The sequence below is a fragment of the Buteo buteo genome, chromosome 11 (genome assembly GCF_964188355.1).
Source record: "Buteo buteo chromosome 11, bButBut1.hap1.1, whole genome shotgun sequence".
Classification (NCBI taxonomy): domain Eukaryota; kingdom Metazoa; phylum Chordata; class Aves; order Accipitriformes; family Accipitridae; genus Buteo; species Buteo buteo.
In genome coordinates this window covers 5,631,619-5,654,207 of record NC_134181.1, presented here as the reverse complement: position 1 = coordinate 5,654,207, position 22,589 = coordinate 5,631,619, and the positions used below count along the sequence as shown (strand labels likewise).

At 41.3% G+C, this 22,589-nt stretch overlaps 1 protein-coding gene across 1 annotated transcript in view; it reads left to right on the top strand.

The window, feature by feature from the left end:
• The window catches only part of GAN (gigaxonin), a 42,242-nt gene continuing 19,653 nt past the window's right edge, over positions 1-22,589 (top strand). Inside the window, exons 1-9 of the mRNA XM_075039952.1 lie at positions 1-229; positions 13,969-14,083; positions 14,956-15,306; positions 15,787-16,004; positions 16,919-17,040; positions 17,525-17,637; positions 18,724-18,873; positions 19,183-19,319; positions 19,826-19,954. Of these exons, the coding sequence (XP_074896053.1) occupies positions 63-229; positions 13,969-14,083; positions 14,956-15,306; positions 15,787-16,004; positions 16,919-17,040; positions 17,525-17,637; positions 18,724-18,873; positions 19,183-19,319; positions 19,826-19,954 (1,502 nt within the window). The 5' untranslated portion in view covers positions 1-62. The remainder of the gene's footprint in view (positions 230-13,968; positions 14,084-14,955; positions 15,307-15,786; positions 16,005-16,918; positions 17,041-17,524; positions 17,638-18,723; positions 18,874-19,182; positions 19,320-19,825; positions 19,955-22,589) is intronic.

The window sequence follows — 22,589 nt, the reverse complement described above, 5'->3', positions numbered from 1 at the left end:
AGGGCAGCGATTGAGGCGGCCGGCCCGGCGCGGCTCGGCTCGGCTCGGCGGAGCCCGGCAGCATGTCGGGGCCGAGCGCCGTGTCCGACCCCCAGCACCCGGCGCGGCTGCTGCGGGCCCTCAGCTCCTTCCGCGAGGAGAGCCGCTTCTGCGACGCGCACCTGGTGCTGGAGGGGGAGGAGATCCCGGTGCAGAAGAACATCCTGGCGGCCGCCAGCCCCTACATCAGGTACGGCCGGAGCTGGGGCGGCGGCGGGGGGGAGCCGAGGCCGGGCCCGCAGCACACGGCGCGGCCTGAGGCGGCCGGCGGTGGCCGTTACGGTTACGTAAGGAGCGGGCACGGCGGCTTCTCTTCAGGAGGGGAGAGTGAGGGGAGGCCGGGGCGGGGGGGACGGGCCTGCGCGCCCGGCCCCGGAGTTTGCCCGGGCGGGTCCCTCCGGAGGAGCGGTCGCGTCCTCCGCACTAAAACTGCCGCTCTTTTGGGGTTTTTTTTTCGGGTTTGAAAGGCCGCTTAACCCGCTGGGGGGTGGGAAACCCGCCCCCGAGCGCCTGGCGTAGGCGACCGACCCAGAGAAACCCCCCAGCGCGTACCGGCTGGGGGGGGTCGCTGGGCCGCGGGGCAGCTCCGGTCCGCCGGCTGCACCGAGTCAGCACTTCAGGATCCTTTCTGGTTGGGTTGTTGGTTGTTTTTGGTTTTTTTTTTCCCTTCTTAATGTCTTTTAGCAAGACAAGGCTCCAGGAGGTGGTTATGGATTCTGAAGTACGTCAGCTTTCAGATTAAAATAAAAAATCGTTTTTTCTCCCCACCTCCTGTTCCCTCGTGCCCGTACAGTACCCGAGAACAGAACTCGGAAATTGCCAGAGGTGTCAAAGCCCGGCCGAGCCGCCCGCTCTTGGCAGCGCGTGCCAGCGGCATGTGCCGTCACGACTGTGCCGTTGGACGGTGAGCGCTGGGGAGGACCCGCTGCGTTAGCACAGTCATGGTTTCGGAGGGGGCCCGGCAAACAGTTTATCCTGGACCGTGAAACCCATTTCATGAAAGGTCCTGCTGCGGCCACTGACAGCAGTTTGAACTTCTCCGTCGCACGAGTCCGATGACATCAAGTGAAAAGAATATACCCGCCATAAGATTTTTATAGTACGCATCTGCGCATCATAGAGGGCAAATGAAACGTACAAGCAGTTAATTCCAAAGGGTTTTTATTTTTAAGTCCTGTCATTCGCCGGTAATAAAGACGTTAGTTTTGTCTTTGTAAAGTGGGAGCAGACCTTTCAGTATCACTTAAACACAGCATTACCGTAAGTCTGTAGCAGACTTGTCGTAATGGTTGGGTATTCCTTCTAGTTGTAGCTTCCTGGGAAATTGTCATAAAATCTGCATCTTTGCGCTAGGTGGGGAGAGGGAGTCTGTGTGCTACTCTCAAAAAAAAATGCAACCTGCTTCAGTGTTGTGTTGTCTGCTTTTAGACAACATGGTATTTTGGGTGACCATTGCAGTACAACTTCGACATTCTCAAGTACACAAATAAACTAAAAATAAATAGAGTATGAACTTGGCGATTAACTTTTAAATGGGTGTTGACTGTGGACAGACTTAAAGAAACAGTTTTCTGCACCGGTTGACCTAGCAGAGCTGAGATATGAAGTGAAATAAAATTCACAGAAGGAAGATCAGCAAGAATTTGCAAAGAAGACACCGCAGAGCCTATGTACTAATAATAAGGTTTTTCACTGCTTGTCTTGAGAAGCAGTTTTGGAAGACTGTGGTGAAAGACAAAGACGTGAAATTGAAATGAGCCATCGATCCAATACTCTTCAAAACGCCTGAATGCTTTTTAGGTTGTTGGTCATCATATTTTAGATGACTGAATGACATACCTGAAATGAAGGTTCAGAAGGGTTGCTCTAGGTGGGAAGAGGTCATTTTCTTGGGAAAACTGCTGTTCTACTCTAACAGCAAGATGAGTTTACAGGGAACATCCAATTTTTTATGGTGAAAAAGACTGCTTAATTAAAAGATATTGTAAATTTTTCTGTGGAGAAGCGCCTTTTCACAGAATTTCATCTCTAAATATTGCATTTTGTTCATCTCTGAGAAATGTACTGGGGAAACATGAATTAAGTGTGTGTGAGGAGTAAGAGCGCCAGACAGAACTACATGAGCAACAAAACTTGTAGTCATTAGAGTTGTGGTTTTTTTAAACTCAAAATTGTTCAGGTTCAAATCCCATGAAGGAACTCATTAACTATGTGTGAAAGTAGGTTACATGCATTAATATATAAATATGATTAAGTTTGTTGGGGTTTTGGGTTTTTGTTTTTTTTTAAGCTTACTCATCTTTTCTCCTTGGGCTTGCAAGATGTAAAGAACCAAAATACATGTACCTAGTTCTTGTATGGCACGTTAAGAAACACATTTATATTGCTTACCTTTGCAGAGCCTAATTTTTACCTGCTGCATATCTCTCTGCTTTCTATCACTCCAGGATCTGTCTCTTAGTCCAGCTGGTCTTCACATTGGGTAGAATTGGTCAGGTAGGTTGCCGGTGTTGGAGCATTACGTTTCCCACCAAAAGTAACGTTTCAGCGGCTCTTTTTGGAGATAATCTCCAGCCTGTACCTAGTCTGTGGAAGTCCCATATAAGTAAAATGATCGGTTTAGGTTTCTATATAAAGAGTTACTGCAGGAGACTCAATGCTTTTATGTCCTTGTATTTTAAGGGTAGGTGATTCCAAAGTGTGCTCCAGTACCAGAGGTTGTTACAGTCTCCAAATGCCAATTGATTTGGGTTGCTCTCATTTGAAAAATTCCAATATAAAGCTCAGAAAAATCCATTAACTAATTTCAGAAGTAAAACTTGGAAGAAAAATGAGTGAATACGTGAAACAGACTTAGCAGTGAAGCGGTGGAATTATGAGTTGGTGTGGTGTTTTCTCTATCTGGCTGTGTCATTATGTATTGTGGCTGTGGGCAAGTTGGTGGGCGAGTTCAGAAGCTGTGTAGGGTTTGCATGAATGCTTAGTTTAGGGTGTGAGTAGGAAAATAAGTAGGCATGGACTTTCTGAGGGGGTGGTTGGGTGTGAGCAGAGTCTGTGTGTGCTGAAGGATTTGTGCAGCCACAGAGAGAGGAGCGTTACTTGTTTTTTAGTTTTGCATGGAAGCTGTTTGGCTGACTGGTTATGAGCAGGACACTTGTAAATTATAGTGATGTGGCTTCCCTCTGGTTATTTGGCAACTGGATTATCCATGCAGCTCAAAAATGGCAGCTTCAGCGGGGAGAGGACAAAAGACGTGAAGGGCACGCAGAAACACACGGAAGTGTTACTGGTGTCATGGGTCCCGTCTGCCTTTCTTGCCCGTAGGCTAGCTTCTGCAAGTACAGGAAAAAAAAAAAAAAAGCCTGTTTCACGAATAAATTTTCAGTCTGTGGGACCAGTAAGACTTTTACTTTTTGCGGTAGTTTGATTCTTGAGGTTTTGCCTCAACTTCTTAATGCCAAGTTGCTTGTAGCTCGCTGAGAGCAGTGAGGTCTGGGGTGGTTGTGTGAATTCCTACAGAATTGCCGTATATGTACAGGTTTATCTAATCCCTCTGTGTGCCCCTGGAGCAAATCCTGTCTTTTACAAAACACAGAGGTCTTCCTGCATATCTCTAACATCTTGTGGTATGTTCCTGAGCCTGAGAAAAGGAGGATTCCTTAGGAAGACACTGCCATAGGACAGAGCGTGGTTTGGCTCAAAGTGATGTTGCTGTGCATCCCAGAGAAGTTAAATTCGAGCCAGGTTAGCTCTTGATTTTCTCTTCTGTAACAAATCAGCCAGAAGCCTGCACTTTTTTTAGCACTTTTTGTCCTGGCAATTGCCCTAATGTAGGTACAATTGTATTGGCCTGGTTTATTTTGTTTAATTTGTGGGCCTAGTGTAAATTATGGTGGCATAAGAGTGCTCTTGCCAGAATAAACCATGCTTGCACTAGTAAGTTCGGTGTAAGTTGTAGCATATATCCGCAAACCTTTTAGAGGATAGATTTGGTCCAAGTATTCCTGGTATCCTCAGCAGTAGCAGCAGATGTTCTCATCTGAACAGACCTGTCACTGTCTGGCATGAGTTGTTCCTGGCCAGCTGAAACTTGCAACTCCTAATACTTGGCTAGTTTACTGTCTGCTTGCCTGTATCACAGGGAGCATGTGGGAACTACCTTAACAAAGAGGATATTTAAGCTCATATTCTTAGATGAACTTAATGTTGTTACACAGGGATTTTGCTGCTGAATTAGAAATTAAATTAAGACATTTTTGTTATCTGAACAATTTTTGTCTTTGGTTTTCACGCATCTGCGTGAACAGATTACAGATGGGTGCCTATACTCTATACTGTTCCCCGAGGCTTTTCTAACTTAGTACTGGACCAGTAACCATATTTTCATCTTTTTCCAGATGAGCATAATATAACTAAACAAAATTAAAAATGTAAAATTAAACTCGCGTTATTTTCCGTTTACTTGTATTTACAAGCTGTAAATGGATTTTGGTCAGAAATAACCTGACAGCATTTGCATCTTCTCACTGGTGCTGTTCAACCTTCTGACATCCCTAAAACATTGCAGGCCTTGTAAGAGCCTTGCACAGCCACAAAACCGTAACCTCTCTGCCAGTGCCAAAACAGACTTCCACGGAGATGTGGTGGGACGTGTCCCCCATCACTAACTCCTGTCCTTTCCTCTGCGTGCTGGCACTTGGAGCATTTGGAGTTGTGAAACCGTGAAAAGGTGGTTTGCTGAGACATCGTCCTTGTTTAAGTGTGTCTGTGAGCATCCCTAAGTGCTGGTGCAAAAAGTGGGACGGGACGTCCGTTCTGCAGCGCACTGAAAAGGTGTGTCTTGACAGTTTTCGTTACACTCGTTAAACAATAAATACTGTAGAGAAGGCGAGGTGGAAGCCAATGTGTGCCAGTAGCTTCTGCTGCTTATTTCCTGATAGCTGTTTGGTTTTTATTGACATTTATAGAGACCTTTTATAGTGTTTTAAAACTTTTTTCTGTTTGGGACTAGTACTGAAGTCATGAATACAAGCCACTGCTGAAGCTGGGAGGTACTTGGTTGTCAGGACCCTGTGCTCTCAAGTTCTGGTTTAGCTGAATCACACTGTGCTTGTGCCAGGGCTTGTTCCCTCTTCACTGGGCGTGCAGGGCAGCGTTGTGGCAACAGCTTTATCAAGCAGGGCTCTGAAGCCATGTCATCTTCGAGGTTTCTTATGAGAAGTTTGTTTCTGGCAGTCTCCTGGGAACTTTACAGGATGCCCTGGCAGTAGGAAGTCAGGAACAAATCAGGCCAGAATTTGCTTCCAGACTTTTAAGGCTGTTTTTTAAATTGGTTAAGGTTTTGTTTTGGTTTTGTTTTTTAAAAAAATGAAACTAAAATGTCACCTGTGATGTTTTAGTGATAACTGAGTTGTAAAGTCTCTGTAACTTTGAGGAGTGATAAATCAAAATAGTTGCCTTGTCCAGAAACTCTCTACCTGGCATAACTCAGAAGTGCCTGAAGGCATGTTATGTTAGGGTAAGTAGTTGAGGGGCAACAATGATAAAGGTATGTTGAAAGCTTATGGTTTAAAAAAGGATTTAAAAATCACTATACCAGGCTTGAGTGGGGAGTTGTTAATTATATTCCTGCTCCAACAAGCCCCTAAAGATGGCCTGAAGGGAGGAAGCAATAAGGTTCTTATCCAGCTCAAAATAGTAAGAAAGTACAGTTGGGCTGCTCCTACACGTCAGGCAAAGGGAGAACTGGAAATCAGAGCATCTTGTTTACGCAGGAGAGCTTGAGATGAAATTTCTTGTCCTTTCTTTGTATCTGAAGACGTGCGGTTCATCTGCGTGCCTGATGTAAGAGGCGAGTTGGGGTGGAAGGAGGTGTGGCAGGATGGAGCTGCTTGGGATGTCTGGGTAATTTATACTCTGTAGGTTGCCTTTACACCTGCATTAATTGCCTTGTTTGGCAAAACTTTTTATTGAAAGAACCTGTTTTATTAATAATTTTTCTTCCATGCTTTAAAATGTATTTTGTGGCTGGAATGGGGCTGCTCTGAAGGTGCTCATGTGTCTGGAGAAAGATCTGGTGTTGATGAGTCTGGACTTCTTGATTTGTGTCTTGGTTTTTGTTTTTTTTTTTTCTTTGAACCTGTTTTGTTTGCATTGGTCTCAGCTGCAGTCACTAAAGGAACTTCTTCCTCGTGTGGACCAACAAATACAAAACCAAATGGTTTTAAAGAATTTGTTTCTTCACTGTCTGTTCAGACTTCTTATTTCATATACTGTACAGAGCTTTCTCTCTGTCCTGGTACTGAGTACCAGTGTAGTGTTGGAGTGTCCAGTCTCGTATTTGTCTCCCATATTGTATCTATGCCACTGTTTAATATTTCCAAGAAAACAAAAAAAAAAATCACTGGTATGGACAGTTCTGAAATTGCTTGTTGCCTATCGAGGAAATACGTTCTTAATACCATGTGGTTAGTGGCTGCGTTATGTCCTCAGGCACGTTGGTTGTTGGTTTACATCTCCTGAAAGACTTTAAGCTGCCTAGTACAGCTGTTGTTATTGTTTATGGACGTGGTTAGTACTCTGAATTGCAGACTCTTGGCTCTTCCTTGTTGTGCTGGTGAAATCCACACTCCTGGTTCCTTTTTCCTCTTGGCTGTGCCATCACTTTCTGTGGTAGTCTTGCAGATCTCCATTTTCCAGCTCGTGGTGTGTCTGGAGTTCTGGTGCCTCTCTTGGTTGGATTCCCAAAGAAACACAGCGCTTGCTGCATCTTCCAACAGTCCCACGATACTACTGGTGCACTTGTAATCTTGTCCATTTGACTTCATACTTACCAGCGATTATCAAAATCTTCTCTGACTCTGATGCTTATTTCTCCCATGTGCTATAACGATAAGTGAGATATAAAAACCTGATTAAACCAAGTTTTCTCAGGAGGTTCATTGGTGTTTTCCAAATAATGATTTTAGTAAGTCACAGGAATGTTTGGGTTATTAGAGACAGGCTGCACAGCATTGCATTTCTTAAATGTATTTAATGGTAAGTTTAACAGCATGGTATGGTACCGTACTTGTTCCTTCTAAAAAAGCATTTTTAACATGTTTAAGAGCAGATTTAATTTGAAAGAAGATGTATTTTCAAGTAAGATACAGTTCATTTCTTGGTTTAAAACTGTATTCCAGAAATGTCTTCCTTTGCTTTTCCAAGGAAGTCCTAGTTCCAGGAAGCTACATAATAGGTGTAACACTGTTGTTTAGCAGAAGGCTAAATTTTCAATGGATGTGGGCTGGAAATCTCATGAATTGTCTATTTAGTGAGTGAACTTGTGTGTCCTGTGTAGCACAAAAATGGCATAAGTATGATACGGATTTAGTTACTTCAGGAGATGCTTGGATGAGTGTTCCATGCCAGCTAGCCTGCTGCCCATAGAGGAACAAGGATTAAGTATTTTTTCCCCAGCTTTTAAAGACAAAGAAAGAAAAAAACTCCAAAGCACCTTTCTAAATCCAGTGGCAGGTATTTCTAATACAGGAAGGTACAAAATAGATCTGTGCTTCATGTGGGAAGAGCTGAACAGCCGGCTGCTGAACCAGCTCTACTTGACTACATTCATAGATCAGGCTGAGCTCTGCTTCATGCTGCGTACAAGGTGCATGGCACGAACCATCGGTGCCCAGCAGCCAGCTCATCTGCATTGCTTGTGTTTGACTTGTTTGTAAGCTCAGCTGGTACGGTTGGTTGGTTGGTTTTGAAGTTGGCTAAAAAAACCTCCAAAGTAAAATGAAATGTCAGGTACTTACTGCTGCTGAGAAGCTCCAAGGGTCCATTCTTGGGGACTGTATTCATCAAGTGTGTGTTCTGTCTACGTAGGGCTAACTCACATGTTTAGGCAAGACATGCTGGTTAAGGGTAGATTTCCAATTTAGATTACAATCTAGCTCTGGATGAGCTCAGTGTAGTCAGTAACTTAAGATTTTCGGAGTAAACAAGCTCTTCATTGAGCGAAGCCTTTGAGCCTTGTACATGTCGCCTGTGCTGCTGCTGAAGGAATTGCTTTGTTCTCTTTCTTATGGGGGGGGGAGCAGAAAGCCTTACATTTTTGCCTGACTTAAACTTTCCAACAGATGAAAAAATTAAGTTATTCCTAGTTGTTGTCTCTCTTAAACTAAGGAAAGCAACTTCTGCAGGTTTTTGTGCTGAGCTGTTAGGTGGACTACTTTGCCTTGAGACCTGAAGTTGCAGTTACAGATAAACTTAAGAAGAGAGACGTACGAGAGGCATAGCCAAAATCCTCTGAGAGCTGGCATCCTTTGCAGGGTGTGGTGATGACTGTCTTTTATGTGTGGTGCTAAAGGCCAGGGTGCGACCTCAAAGAAAACCTTCTGATTTGGTTGTAAAATATCCTTTTGGAGGATGGCAGTGGGTGGAGTGAACTGCTGCATCATGTTTTTGTGTCTGACCGGTTTAATAATGTGACTATTAAGGTTTTTTGCATGCAGAAAGACCAGTCTTCATGGGAGAAAATGTTGCAGGGATGAAGGCAGACAAATGAAAAAACTTCACCATTAAAATGGTCAGTCCTAAGTAGGACTTAATTAGATTTGACATGGAAAGCTTGTACTTGAAAGACTCAAACCTACATAAGGAAGCCCAGATCAGGAGAAGACTAAATTGACCTTATGCTTTTGCATCAAAAGCAGAATTTTCAAGTTTTCTCCTTACTGGTGCAAAATCTCCAAGTACTTGCTTGTCATTTTTGGGACTGAGTCATCCTTGTGAGCGTGTTTTAGGTTTGGTGCATGTCTTTGCTGGAAACGTTTGTTGGAGGTGTAACTTCATTTTAAAATGCTAATGCTCTCTGGAGAAGGCCAAAACACTGGTGCAGGTAAAGGATATATCATCAAACCCCAATTTTATTACTCTTTGGTTTGGAAAGATGGCTTTGCTACTCTAATACTAAGGTTTGCTAGTGTGGCAATATTGGCAAAGCTTGTGTAGGCTAGCCCTTATGGTTAATCTGGAGCAAAGTCATTAATTTGGAAATACAGCACCTTTCAAAAAGACAAGTGTTTCCCTTGTCTCCTGCAGTTTGGTTCCTGACAGCCTGCTGTGGCTGTGTAAGTAGGTCAGCAAACTGCGTTGTTTGCAGCGTGATGACGTGAGAGCAGGTAAAAGTTTTGTGTTGCAAAGCGTCAAAACCAAAGCATCTGTCTTCTGTTTCCCAGATTTTTCGACTGTTGTTCACTGTAAATATCGTAAACCTGCTTGAGGTGAATGTGGTCTAGAGCATTCTCATTTACAAAGGTGCATTCTTGGCAGACAGATGTTTTCTTTACCTGTTTAGGTGCCAATATACCAGCACTCTAAGGATTAAAGCTTTCCAAGAGTTATACTGTTGTTCTCCTTATAATTCATGTCACTATTGTAGAAACACATCAGTTATCTTTTCATAACAGTTTATAAATAAGGCAGAGGTTTTTAAAGATAAAAATATTCCCACAAAATTATGTCTGACTCAGGAAAGCAAGTGATACTGGTGATAGCTGAATTCTTTGTTTTGGTTTTCATTTTGTTTGTTGTTTAGTTTGGTTGGGATTTCAAAATTACTGTTCCCCCTCCTGTAAACTGTCAACTGTAAAAGGTAGGAAAACCAAGTTTTCAGACACATGGACCCTTTCTCAATGTGCTTCTCGTGCATCTTAACTGTTCCACAACAGTGCTCTCACAGGGACTTGGCTGTAATGTTGGAAGTATGACTATGTGTTTTTCTTTGTTTCGCTCTTTTAAAATGAGAGGTAAGTTGGAAGATCCATCTTAATTTTAACGAGAACTATGGACAGTCTCAAATTTATCTGTTTGCAGTGTGATGACGTGAGAGCAGGTAAAAGTTTTGTTTGGGTTTTGTTGTGGTTTTTTTTAATTATTTGAATCTGGTTTATGCCATTAGATGTGAATTGTGACTCCTAGCAATATCAACGTTTGTTCTTAAGTCCTTGTTTTCATTTTAACAATATACCTTGCTTATATTGTTGCCTACCTATACAGAAGAGGTATTGAAATTTTTTTCCTCATTCTGCCTTATGTAGTGTCATTTGAGATGACTCACTAGGATTATATTCCTTAAGTGATGTGGAAGAGCAGATTCTAAATTTGTCATACAGACACACGACATGTAAACACAACATAAACCCAGTTGTTCTTATGCCACTATCTCAAGGTGTAGTACGTGCCAAGCAATTTTCTTGATGAGGTACGAGAGGTTGGGGTGGATGTTACGCGTTTGTGGAACACTATTTATGTTACTGGAAGCAATTTCAACTTACAATGATGATCTTCTTAATTAAAAAATGCAAAACATTGTTTTAAAACATGTGTGGAGTCAAGCTGCTCAAAATTAAATTAGTTAAGAAAACAGGACGAAGAAGTTGCCTTGTTTTGTTTCCCCCAGCTCTGTATGTGTCTCAGCTGTGCTCCGCTCCCAGCTAATGGGTTTTCTGGTTGGCTGTGGGGGTTTTCTTTCCTTCTACATCTTGATGTTCTGGCCTTTCATCTGGCTTAAGGAAGACTGAGGCAGCCTTTTCTGCTGTGGTTTGGCAGCTTAGAGTGCTTTTAAAGTAATTGGAAACGTTGTCCGGAGTAGGAAGCTCTCACATGCATGTGTTAGAAGCAGCCGTGCTGCAGCTGGGCACATCTCTGCACCTTGGGTTGCCGATTGCCACTTCCAGCTTTCAGCCACACAAATCGTGGGCTGAATAAATTGCCATGGGGAAGAGCATGGTGGAAAGCATCCTCCTTCCTGGGAATCTGACAGATTGGAAAACCTCTGCTTAAGCATAGCTAGAAACGTCTTTTTTTTCTCTAAAGTGAAATCTGATAGAAGACCAAGGTTAAATGTTTCACTGCATGCTGTCCGCTCTGTCTTTCTGAACTGGGAACAAACATGTTTTGAAATTTTCTCATTCTGTCTGTTGCATGTGTTATGATGACAGGGATGCCCAGACCTCAGTTTGCTAGCGAGGTGTGGGCGCGGGTAAGAGCTGATGCTGGGTGATGCAAGAGGAGGCATGGCTCCTTGCCTTCCGCTTACATACCTCCTACTTTTTTCTACTCCTTCAGCTTGCTTTCCACATTAGACACACAGTTTTCTATCTTAAACTTTTCCAGCTCCAAACCTAGTTATACTATGTCCTTGCATAATTTTTTTTTTTCCTCCCCCATTCCCAACAGCCAGTAGCTCTCCTGCTTGATGTGATTCACAAGTACCTCCAGCTGCTGTTTGGGAATGGTTCCTGCGTCATAGCTCGGAAATCTTTGTACCAAAATAAATAACCTAGTAGTTTATTAACGAACAAATCAAACTTGTGTGACAGATGGATAACTACAGCTTCTCAGGACAGATGATAGGAACAAAGCTTAGTCTGAACTGGGATGCATTTGCATAAGGTGAATGTTTGCCTGCATACAAGTATCCATAACATTGAAATGAATTGATTTGTTCTCAAGGTTATTTTTCTGCTTTGAGTTTGTGTTTTTGGCTTGCATCAGTGGCTGGTTTGTTTCTTTTCAGGTTAACAGCTGTTGATGCCTGAAAAAGTACACAGTAATTAGAACATCTAGCCTGATAAGACACAAAAACTCTGAACAACACTTTCTTGTTACCAGGAGGTGTCAGTGTAAAGTCCTTGCAATGAGGTGATTTAGCCTGGGTGTGTACAGGTGATGCTAAGATGAAAACTAGTGATAACTAGCACTAGTCCTTTCTCTAATCTCCCCATTAGTGGTGTCATGCAACATGTTTATTATATGCCTTTTATATTATATGCCCCACAATGTGTGGGACTACCCAGGTTCTGTCTAGATCCTGCTGTGTATTTGACCATACCAGCTACTCGTAGGTACCCGATAGGTATGAGATCCAGATACACTCTGTCCGCCTCTCTTTTCTGGTGAAGGAAGCCAGATACCACAAACCTTGGTACATTTTATGTTAAATGAAAAGAAAACACCATTTCATCCCAGGAAACAAGATGCAGCTGTCATTACAAACCAAGAAACCCAAAACTTGAGCATAGTCGGCATAATTAAAATTGTGGTAGTTTGGATAGATTTGAAAATGTGTGTAAAGAAGCCTTGGCACTGTGTTAGAGTTGAAAATGCCTGTTTCTGTGTGTGTATATGCTCTTTCATTCGTTTGGAGCTTGTAGGCATGAAAAATGCACATTCCATATGGGCTAGGATGGCACGAGTTGAGATACATGTTGTATGGTATTGCTTGAGATGTATATTCAGTTTAGAAGTTTTCAGCTGATGCATTGCAAATCAATGTCTGCTATTGCAGCATGCACTTTACTGGAAGTCACATAGACCTCTGTTTAGAGAACAGGCTTAATTTTTCTAATCTTCTTCCAAGTGTTAGGAAATAAACAATTTCCTAATCCCTATTATATTGTTGTTGTTACTCTTTGTATTGGAACTTGCGCTAGGTGCTGTACAAACACAGAGTGAAGCAGCTTAGCTTCAGACCTCGTGTAGTCATACGTATACATCAGAGTAGCCTTATCTCCCAGGGTGTTCTGCTTTTTGGCGATGGGTTTCTTGCAGTGTAGAAAAGCAATGTGAAAACAAGACCACAAATGTGATTAACTTCAGGGCTAAAATTACCATCCTTATTCACACCTAAATATAGCTCCTTGTAGACTAGGATTTTATTTGATGCAAGTTATATCTTATTTTGTGAGAAACTAATTTATTCCGTTATGAGTAAGTAAAGCAGAATCTGCCCTTAGCTAAGTCCTATTTATGTATTTACTTAGTATGAGTGGAGAGTGGAAGACTGTGACAAACTAGACACTTTCAGCTCAGCAAAGCCACAGCTTTTCACATTAAGAAACTAATTCTATCTAAGAATATATTCAAATGAATATAAAAATGTTTTTAAGGCTTTTATTTTCATGTGCTGTGATATAGATGTAGTTACCTATATATACACAGAGGTAGTGAAACAAGTTTTCTGGTCTTTATATAACGTATTCTTCGTTGCCTAAAGGGTGGAAAAAAGATGTTCAAAATGATCTTTTATTAGCTCTTGTGGCTGTTTTCACTAGATTAGTGGACACTGCTCCCTTTTGAGCACTTAAAGTTGTCTTTCCTGGAAAAGGTGTTTACATTAATGGATCATGGAAAGCAAAGCTGTCTGCTGTATTATTATTATTATTATTTCCTAATCTTTCCCCCCAGACCCTTTCCATTCTATTCAAAGGCACATCAAACTGTTCCTGGTATTTTTAAAGAAATTGCTCATAAGTGAAGCGTCCACTGATGTAGATGATTATTTAAAGCTCAGCTGAGCAGCACATGGGCTGTTTCCTCCAACTGTGAGCACAGAGTTTGGTTACAGCCACGCATAGCATTAGGCTGATAATATCATAAACTACACAAAATGGTAATGCAATCCAAATATTTGTGCTGCCAGTGTGTATTCTGATCACATCTGCTCACTGTAATTATTTTTTTCTTGGTAAAGTGATTTTGTTTTGGTTTGGGTTTTTTTTTCCACCTTTATCAAAGCAAATTCTTATGTTTCATCTGTCAGCAGAGCTGCTGTTCTGTTTGAAGTTCTGACTGAAGTTTTTGAATGCTTGTGATGAATGAGCTGGGAAAAAATTACTTTGGCTCTTTGATGCCATGGGTAGTTTGCAAGGCTAACTTATTTGTTCAGTTTGGAAACGTGATGAGCAATAGTAGAGACCATACATGCATCCTTTTCATGCTAATTCAAGAGAGACAAATTTCAAATCCTGTTGTAAGATTTTAACATCTCTGTTAGAGCTAAAGTGATCCATAGCTAGCATTTGTTTCTTCAGAAAACTGAGAGCAAGCAATGCCCAGGTTGTAATCTTTTTTTTTTTTTTTCCTTTTTTTCTCTCTTAGAACGAAATTGAATTATAATCCTCCAAAGGATGATGGCTCAACATACAAGATTGAACTTGAAGGGATATCTGTTGATATCATGAAAGAGATACTAGATTACATCTTCAGTGGGCAGGTATGGTATTAAAAAAAACTAGATGGAAATTTAATTATTTGGCAAAATAACCTGGGCTTTAACAGTGCTATCCTGAAAGATAAACTTATCAAGGTTTAAAGCTTTGTGGTAAAACTTCCACAAAGTGGTATATCACACTGGGGCTGTGCATGTGAAGCAGAGGCAGTAGGCTCTGCAGGAGTTGTCTCTGCTTTTCTCATGCCATGAGAGAGGACTCTAAAAAAGTCATGTGCAATGCTTGTATTAAAATTTGTGGGTACTTTCAGTAACCTGCTCTAAAACACGCAGTCTTTTAGAGCTGTAAAAGAGAACTGGACTTGATAGCAATAGAGATTGAGACTCCATCACTGAACATAACAGTACATCAGGCATCCTCCCTGACTGACCCTCATGCCCACCTCTCTGGCCTCTTGTTGCTGACAGCAGGCCCCTTCAGATCTTTGTGCCATTAGCCTTAGCAGGAATTAATGTTGGTGTGTCCAGTTTATTTGGAACCAGATGGAGATTGCTGAATGAGTTTTAACTTTCAGCAGAAAAATAAAAGGGAGCTGTGGCTTGGAATTCTTTTCTGGACATGCATTTAAAATATTATTTATTAATTGCAGCAAAATTCATTCTAGGTTCTCAGATTAGATGAGCAATTTCATGGTTCCCTTCAGGCGCAAAATTCTGCTTGACACCTTCTGTCAAGCAAATGCCTTTCCATCCCTGTATTAACTTATGAACGTGTAGTAGTCATATCAATTTCTCATAATTTTTACACTGGCATTAATACTCCATTTTTCAGCCACTGAGAATGAGTGTAATGAATGCGGACATGTCATGAAACAAATGAGTGATAGTAGCTATAACTTCTAAATTAATTCTTGCAGATCAGGCTAAATGAAGAAACTATCCAAGATGTGGTACAGGCAGCTGATCTCCTGCTGCTTACAGACTTAAAAACTCTCTGCTGTGAGTTTTTAGAAGGTTGCATAGCTGCTGAGAACTGTATTGGTATTCGGGACTTTGCACTGCACTATTGTTTGCATCATGTTCACTACCTTGCCTCAGAGTATCTGGAAACTCACTTTCGAGATGTCAGCAGCACAGAGGAATTCTTGGAACTGACTCCTCAAAAACTGAAAGAAGTGCTGTCGATGGAAAAGCTCAATGTTGGAAATGAAAGATACGTCTTTGAAGCGGTGATTAGGTGGATTTCTCATGATTCAGAGTCAAGAAAGGTCAGGACATCAAAATGTTTATATTTTGATTGGGATCCAAATCGGTGTGTTTATTCTAAGTGGTGGGAGCTTAACATGGATACATTTCTTTTGGGGCTAATCTTGCATTTATAGAATTAGTTGCATTTTGCCTGAAATGCAGACAGTGGTGTTACAGTAAAAGGGTGAAAGTTGTATTGATGATATATCATCTGCTCTTTTGATTATTTAATAGGCACGAAGGAAAGAATGTACATTTTTGGCATTTGATGATACACTGTTGTTGTTGTAGAGAGAAAGCAAGTAGCACATTTGTAGTGAAACTTTAAAGGCTTGATGCATTTTCTTAACAAAATCTACGACATAATGTTATTATTACTTCCAAATATCAAAAATACTCTTTCAAGGTTTTGATAAATTTAGAAGCATCTGTATGTACAAGTGCCTTAGTGCTGTTCTGTAAAGTTTGGGGGATTTTCTGACACTTATCTCTTTCTGTAGGTTCACATGAAGGATGTCATGTCAGCAGTGTGGGTTTCGGGCTTAGATGCAGCGTATTTACGTGAGCAGATGATGAGTGAACCACTGGTACGGGAGATCGTCAAAGAATGCAACAATATTCCCCTCACGCCGCCCCAGCAGGGAGAGGCGATGCTGGCCTCCTTCAAGCCCCGGGGTTACTCGGAGTGTATAGTGACTGTTGGTGGAGAAGAACGAGTGTAAGTATGAAGTGGCATCACAGGTTATCACAGCTGGTAAAAATACAAGTGTCTCACATTCACGGCACATCTGAAAACAGCGTGGAGAGAATATGTGCACCTAATGGGCTTATTACTTTGTCATTTGAGTTTAAGTTGGTCAGACACACGAAAAATACCTTTGTGAATGATTCAGCAATAAATAGTTATTTTCTGACAATTTTCTGACATTCAGCATTAGAGTAAGGCGTGTTGTTTGTTCAGTAGTGTTGGCTGGTTTTGTTTTTAAACTGCATAGACTTTACTAAAAATAAGCACAGAACGTTGGAGAAACACTTTTCTAATGATCTGAAAAGCATCTATAATAAATCTTAAAAATAATGAACACATGCTTTAACTGTTTTGTTTACAATAGCTGTGTTTCCAAAAAAAAAGTCAGTATTGGTGCATCTGAGATGCCAGGTGAAAATTCCTGTTCCACACAATAATCCCTTTCTTTTCTTGAGTACCCTCTGCAGTAGAGGGGAGGGTTTTGTCCTCTTTAAATAAGTTTAGCACTTAGATGTTTGCTCTTTATAGAAGTGTAATTACTCAAATAATATTTTGCACATCAGTTTGTGGATCACTTTACTCTGACGTTACTAATACTCCCTATCAGTTCTTTTTAGTTTGTTCAAAGGTCCTTCGTAAAAACTATTACAGGCAGATATAGTATGAATGAAGTACCTCTGCTTGTTACGTCTCCAGTCTGTACAAAACTCAATTTACACACGTTTGGTTTGGGGGTCTTCTCCTTACCAGGGAAATACCACACTTTATGAATATATATTAAAACATGAACAAGCAAGCTTCGGACACGAGTTGTTAACAGTGAACTTGTAAAACTCTGTCTTGTCTTTCTGTTTTCGTTTGTTCCCTCCCCACCCTGTGTTCAGATCACGGAAACCAACCTCAGTGATGCGGTGTATGTGTCCTCTTTATGATCCCAATAGACAGCTCTGGATTGAACTTGCTCCTATGAGTATTCCAAGGATCAATCATGGAGTATTGTCAGCAGGTAAAGGGGAACTTTGTATTTGTAAAGTCAATATTATCAAAACTTACCAGTGCCTCAAAAACTGAGATACAGCTTATAATAATATTTTTGCTTTAAGATTGACTGCACTGGGGTTATTTCATGCTTCCCCTTTGTCTGCCCAAAACATTACTTGATTCTGTGAAAATCCCTGTCATCTGAGTGTCTTAAAATCACTATTCCCACAACATTTTGTGGGAATCTGCTACATCTGTCTCTCCAGGATTATTTCATGTTTTAAGTAAATTCTAGTTGCTGCATCACTGAATATGTTGAAGAGTATCTGCAGGGGTAGACTTGAGTCCAGATATAAGTATGTGCTTTACCTTCTCCAGTCCAGAGTTTGACCTGTGACTGGTCTGAAGCTCTTAGCGAGTTCCAGGATACTGCTCATCAGTCACATTGTCTTGCTCAGTGTACAGGTGTGAGTCCTCTTTTTAAGATCATGTTACATTTTGTTTTACAGAAGGATTTTTATTTGTGCTTGGTGGTCAGGATGAAAACAAGGGAACGCTAAGCTCTGGAGAGAAATATGATCCAGATACCAATTCATGGAGTTCCTTACCACCAATGAATGAGGCAAGATCACTATCTAACTGTTGGGATTTGAGTTTTGACTTTGGCAAAATGTTCCATTTCTCCTGCAAAATTTTATTCTGAATCTCCAGTCACTTGCATCTTACACATTCAAAGTCACGCTACAGACTGACTTCTGTTTATATCCTGTTGTTATACTTGTGGTCTGATACTGACTGCTGGATCTGGGAAAACTAAACAATTAGTGAAGAACTAGCTGTAAAGATGAACTACAAAATTTCAGGAATTTCATAGTGAATCAGTCATAAAGTATACCTAGTGTTCTGCATATACTGGCCTTCTAAAACAAGAGAACTCTTAAACGGACAAAGGGATCGGACTGTGCAGAAAAGATGGACAGAGGACGGGCCAACATACAGAACTTGGCTTGCACAGACACATTTAGGTTTGGTTTGAGTTAATGCTTCCTTCATATTTGCATTCCATCAAAAAGTAACAGTTTATTATTTGTAAACATATATCCTTAATAGACCTGTGTTTTTATCTTCTTAAATCAGCGTAGGTTGTTTACTAAGAAACTGTTGTTTGCCACAGGATTTTCCTCATTACAGTCTCTGGTTGGCAAAGGCTGTAGTTTTGGCCACATTTGTAGTTACAGTGCGTTAAGTTTCCTGCTTACTATGCGTAAGACTTTACGATACATTATGTTTCCTGTTGACTGTGAGACTGAGGATAGCTGTGCTCCTACATACAAAACAGAAGAGCTGCCTTTATCACAGATAATGGGTCTGAGTTTTGCTGCTGTAGAGACCTGAAAGCAACAGCTTCATCATGGAGACTACTACTATGCAAACCGAAATACGGCCAAGCTCTGTTCTTAGATTTCTGTGCAGTCTCTTTGGCTTTTGTTGCTCTGTCTTCTTTGAATACCCTTCGTTTTGTTTAGTTGAATGAATTAATAATCTTATTCTGGAGTTTAGGACTTCACCATTTACAAAAAAATCAAAACAGAAAACAGGCATGATACCAATATCACTTTGCAGACAGATATGCTGAAAAAAAGATTGTACTGATTTATTCACAATGGCAGTTATGTTTTACAATGTTGTCTTTATTGATACTCCTTAGGCACGACATAATTTTGGTGTGGTAGAGATTGATGGAATTCTATATATTCTGGGAGGTGAGGATGGTGAAAGGGAGCTAATCTCCATGGAAAGCTATGATATTTATAGCCGGACCTGGACCAAGCAGCCAGACTTGACCATGGTTAGAAAGGTAAGAACTACATCGTATGTTATTGCATTACTTATTGTTAAATAGTTAATGCCAACATATTTTTTTTTTCCAACCTTTTGCTTCAAGTAGACGCTGTAAGAAACAGTCACAAAATGAAATGAGGGAGAGCAGCTGCTTTATTTATATACCAAAACAAAACTGTGGCTGAGAACTTTTATGCATGGCATTGTTTGACAGGTCGTACAGGCAACCCAAATACATACGTGTTTGTGTATATAGTTAGTTTTGAGCTCTCGATACCGTGCATTTGTGTGTAATTTTAGACGTACTTTTTCTTTTTTCCACAAGATTGGCTGCTATGCAGCTATGAAGAAGAAAATCTATGCAATGGGTGGAGGCTCCTATGGAAAACTCTTTGAATCTGTTGAGTGTTATGACCCTAGGACTCAGCAGTGGACAGCAATCTGTCCTCTGAAAGAGAGAAGGTGAGTGAAAATGGAAGGGGGGAACTACGTTGCTGTGTACAGCCACCTTCAACATTCTGACGGGAGGAAGTTGTCCTTTCTTTGATGGATCCCTGAAGATGGCTGTCAGAGGCCCTACGAATTTCACCATGTGTCTTTTTGAATTGTGGTGGCCTGTAGTTAACATGTGGCTGAGTAAAGATAAACATCCGAGCAATAAATATGGATTTTGTAGAAATGCACTCCTCAGGTTACAATTAATACTACCCTGATGCAAAATGAAAACCAGAAATTGTAGTTCAATTGGAACTTCAGATTTTGACCAGAGATACTGTGCTGTTTTGTTCTTTTACATGGTCTGAATTAAGTGGTTAAAATTCATGTTCGTGACTCATTTTATCTTGTTGAACATATGTGTGTATATAAATAAAAATAATTGTAAAAAATGGAGAAAGTTCAGAAGGATATGTGAAATGGTTCTGGTATGTTGCATTTATTTATTTTTTTTTTCTTATTTGGATTCTCAGATTTGGGGCAGTGGCCTGTGGAGTTGCCTCTGAACTTTATGTATTTGGCGGGGTCAGGAGTCGTGATGACAGTCAAGCCAGTGAGATGGTGACATGCAAATCTGAATTTTATCATGATGAGTTTAAAAGGTAACTAGCTGCAGCTATATACATAGAAAACACATATCTTACACCCTTGCCTGTCTGTTCCCCTGCCCTTGCTCCAGCACTTCAAAGCATATTAGATCGGTGCCATGCATCTCTGTTGCTCATTTTACCTTTTACGATCCAGTATGGCTGTTACTGAAGGTCCATCTGCTTCAGTGGCTTGTCCCTCTAAGATACCAGGCCTAAAGCCCTGGGCCACTATGTCAGTCCTGAGTGCCCCTGAACAGGAGAAGCACCTTGGTCATACAGGCAGTTTGCCTGGCTCTTCCCCTGCACTCTGCGGTTTCCCCAAGTGCTGGGCTCTGCTGCCTCCCACCCGGACTCATGCCCTAGGCACCTTGTGAGTGCTGATGGAGGAGTGCAACTGTGTACACGGATACTTACTTCTCCATGATCCAGTCCTATCTCCAGGGATTTGCACCTTAGGGAATTTCTAAGCTAGAGATAAGAGATTTCATGCATTTTCGTTCCAAGCGTTTGTAGCTGATTGCTTTTTGAACCCATGTAGGCTTTTGCCATAGGAAAGACACTATGGATGTGTAACATTCCACAGACACACTGTGCATGACTAATCTTTTGTTTGTTTTGAATCTGCTTCTAATGACTTCATTTGTTATCTCTTGGCTCTGGTATTGGAATCCGCCTTACTACATGTGGTAACTATTCAAAATGTTACGTTAGACAGAATTTTGTGTATAGTCACCTTATTCTCCGGTCATAACTGACAAGCTTTGTTTCCTCCAGTGTTTTTTTCCTTGGAAATAACGATAAATTGGATGATTCTATTTTTTATAAACTAAATTGAAAAAAAGACTTTGTGGTCAGATGTTTCAAGGCTTGTTGACAGTGGGGGAGATTAACATGTCTGTATTACAAGATCAAGACTGATTTATAACTGTGACCTGTATAAAAGCACACAAAAATGGAATAGTAGATGTAAGTTTATTATATAATTTTCTTGCAAGATGTGGATGTAAAGAGACTTTAATTTCTGTATGAATAGGTCTTCTGTGTTGTTCAAAGTGATGTCTAAACTAGCTGTAATCAAATGAAGCTGGAGAAAAAGCATTCTTCAGAGTGATTATAGGAAGCAGACAGATGAGAAAGGCTATTGCTGCTGATGCTCTCTAGCATTTTCTAGCCCAATGGGAGTGTGGGGAAATGCTAGAAGCTGATTAACTTTTTGGCAAGAGGCCTTTGAAAAGGAAAGAATTCTGGAAGTAAGTGCACCTTTATCTCCTACTTGCTATGTTTAGTTATTTGCCTGAAATATTTCCAGGCTGATTCTGTTCTTCAAAAGGTGGTATATAGTAGCTCGTGATTCCTCACCAGCCACTGTAAACCTATTTCACTGGTTGATACAGATTGAGGTTTCATGAAGTGGAGTTTGAAAAATTTCGGACGTTCCAGACTAGGTGCTGCAGGTGAGTCCTTGGTGCCACCTGCTGACTGCAGCACAGCTGCCTGCCCGGCAGTATTTCTAACGGGTGTATTTGTGTCTTTGCTTGGTGGCATCCCAGAGGTGTTACAGGATTCGAGTAAAACTGTAATAAAAATCCAGTTGCTTCAGGTCTTGTTCTAGCACCCCGCGTGCTGTGCTCATGGCACGAGGGCTGTGCTGGCACAGAGGAAGATGAGGCAGCAGCAACTCGTCCGAGTCTCGAGTCGCTGGAGGAGGCGTGCGTTGAGGGCTGCTGAGATACTCGGACTTTGCCTTTCTGCTCTGCCGCTGCACAGAATTTGAGCTTAGAAATTCAACTCAGCATAAATTTGTGCTTGCACTGCAGGTGGTTCACAGGCTGCATGTTTTCCTTTGGAAAAGGAGGGCCAGGAAAGACCGGGACGATGGCCACTTCTGCTTCTAGTGCTGCTAGCTGGGGTTTGTGCCTCTGCTCTCCGTTTGGGAAGGTCCCCCCAGTTCCAGCCCCAGGAGGCAGAAGGGGTGTTACTGGCCAGAAGAGGGTGCAGTGTTACTGCGTTATTATGTTGTGGCACTCCAGCTCGTGGGGTCTCAGAGTTACCCCGAATTTCGGTACCCTCAGAGTGCTGCACGGGACGGATGGCTTTCGGGGTGACTGTGAGACCTGAGCAGTTGTACCTATGTGGAAAAGAGAGAAAATAGCCAGAAAGGGACTTCCCTTCAAAACGCAGTTAGCAAATATTTCTGCCTGCCGAATCCCGAGACACAATACTTTGTTGTCTGGTACTCTTCTTTGATGTAGGATTGAATGTGGAAAATTATTGTAATTTCATTATAATAGTGTTTCACAAATATCAAATGAATACCAAATGAAGGCAAGTAGACTCTCTGGAAAACATAAGGGTATTATTTCCTGGGCTGATTCAGAAATAGCAGAAAACAAATCTAAATCACTTTATTTTGAGCGAAGGATGAAAGCTTAAATAATATGCTTCTCTTAAGTCTGTGGAAAACCTTATGCTAAATACCAATGTGTGTGTTTGATTAGTTAAGCAATTCCACTTGCACTGGGTATCATATGCTCTGCTGTGCATCAGTACTCGAGAGTAAAGCATAAGTGATGCTACAGATTTTACTACAGGTGGACAATATCTCTCTCAGTTCCTTACTGCATAGTTTATGTCATATATACAAAGA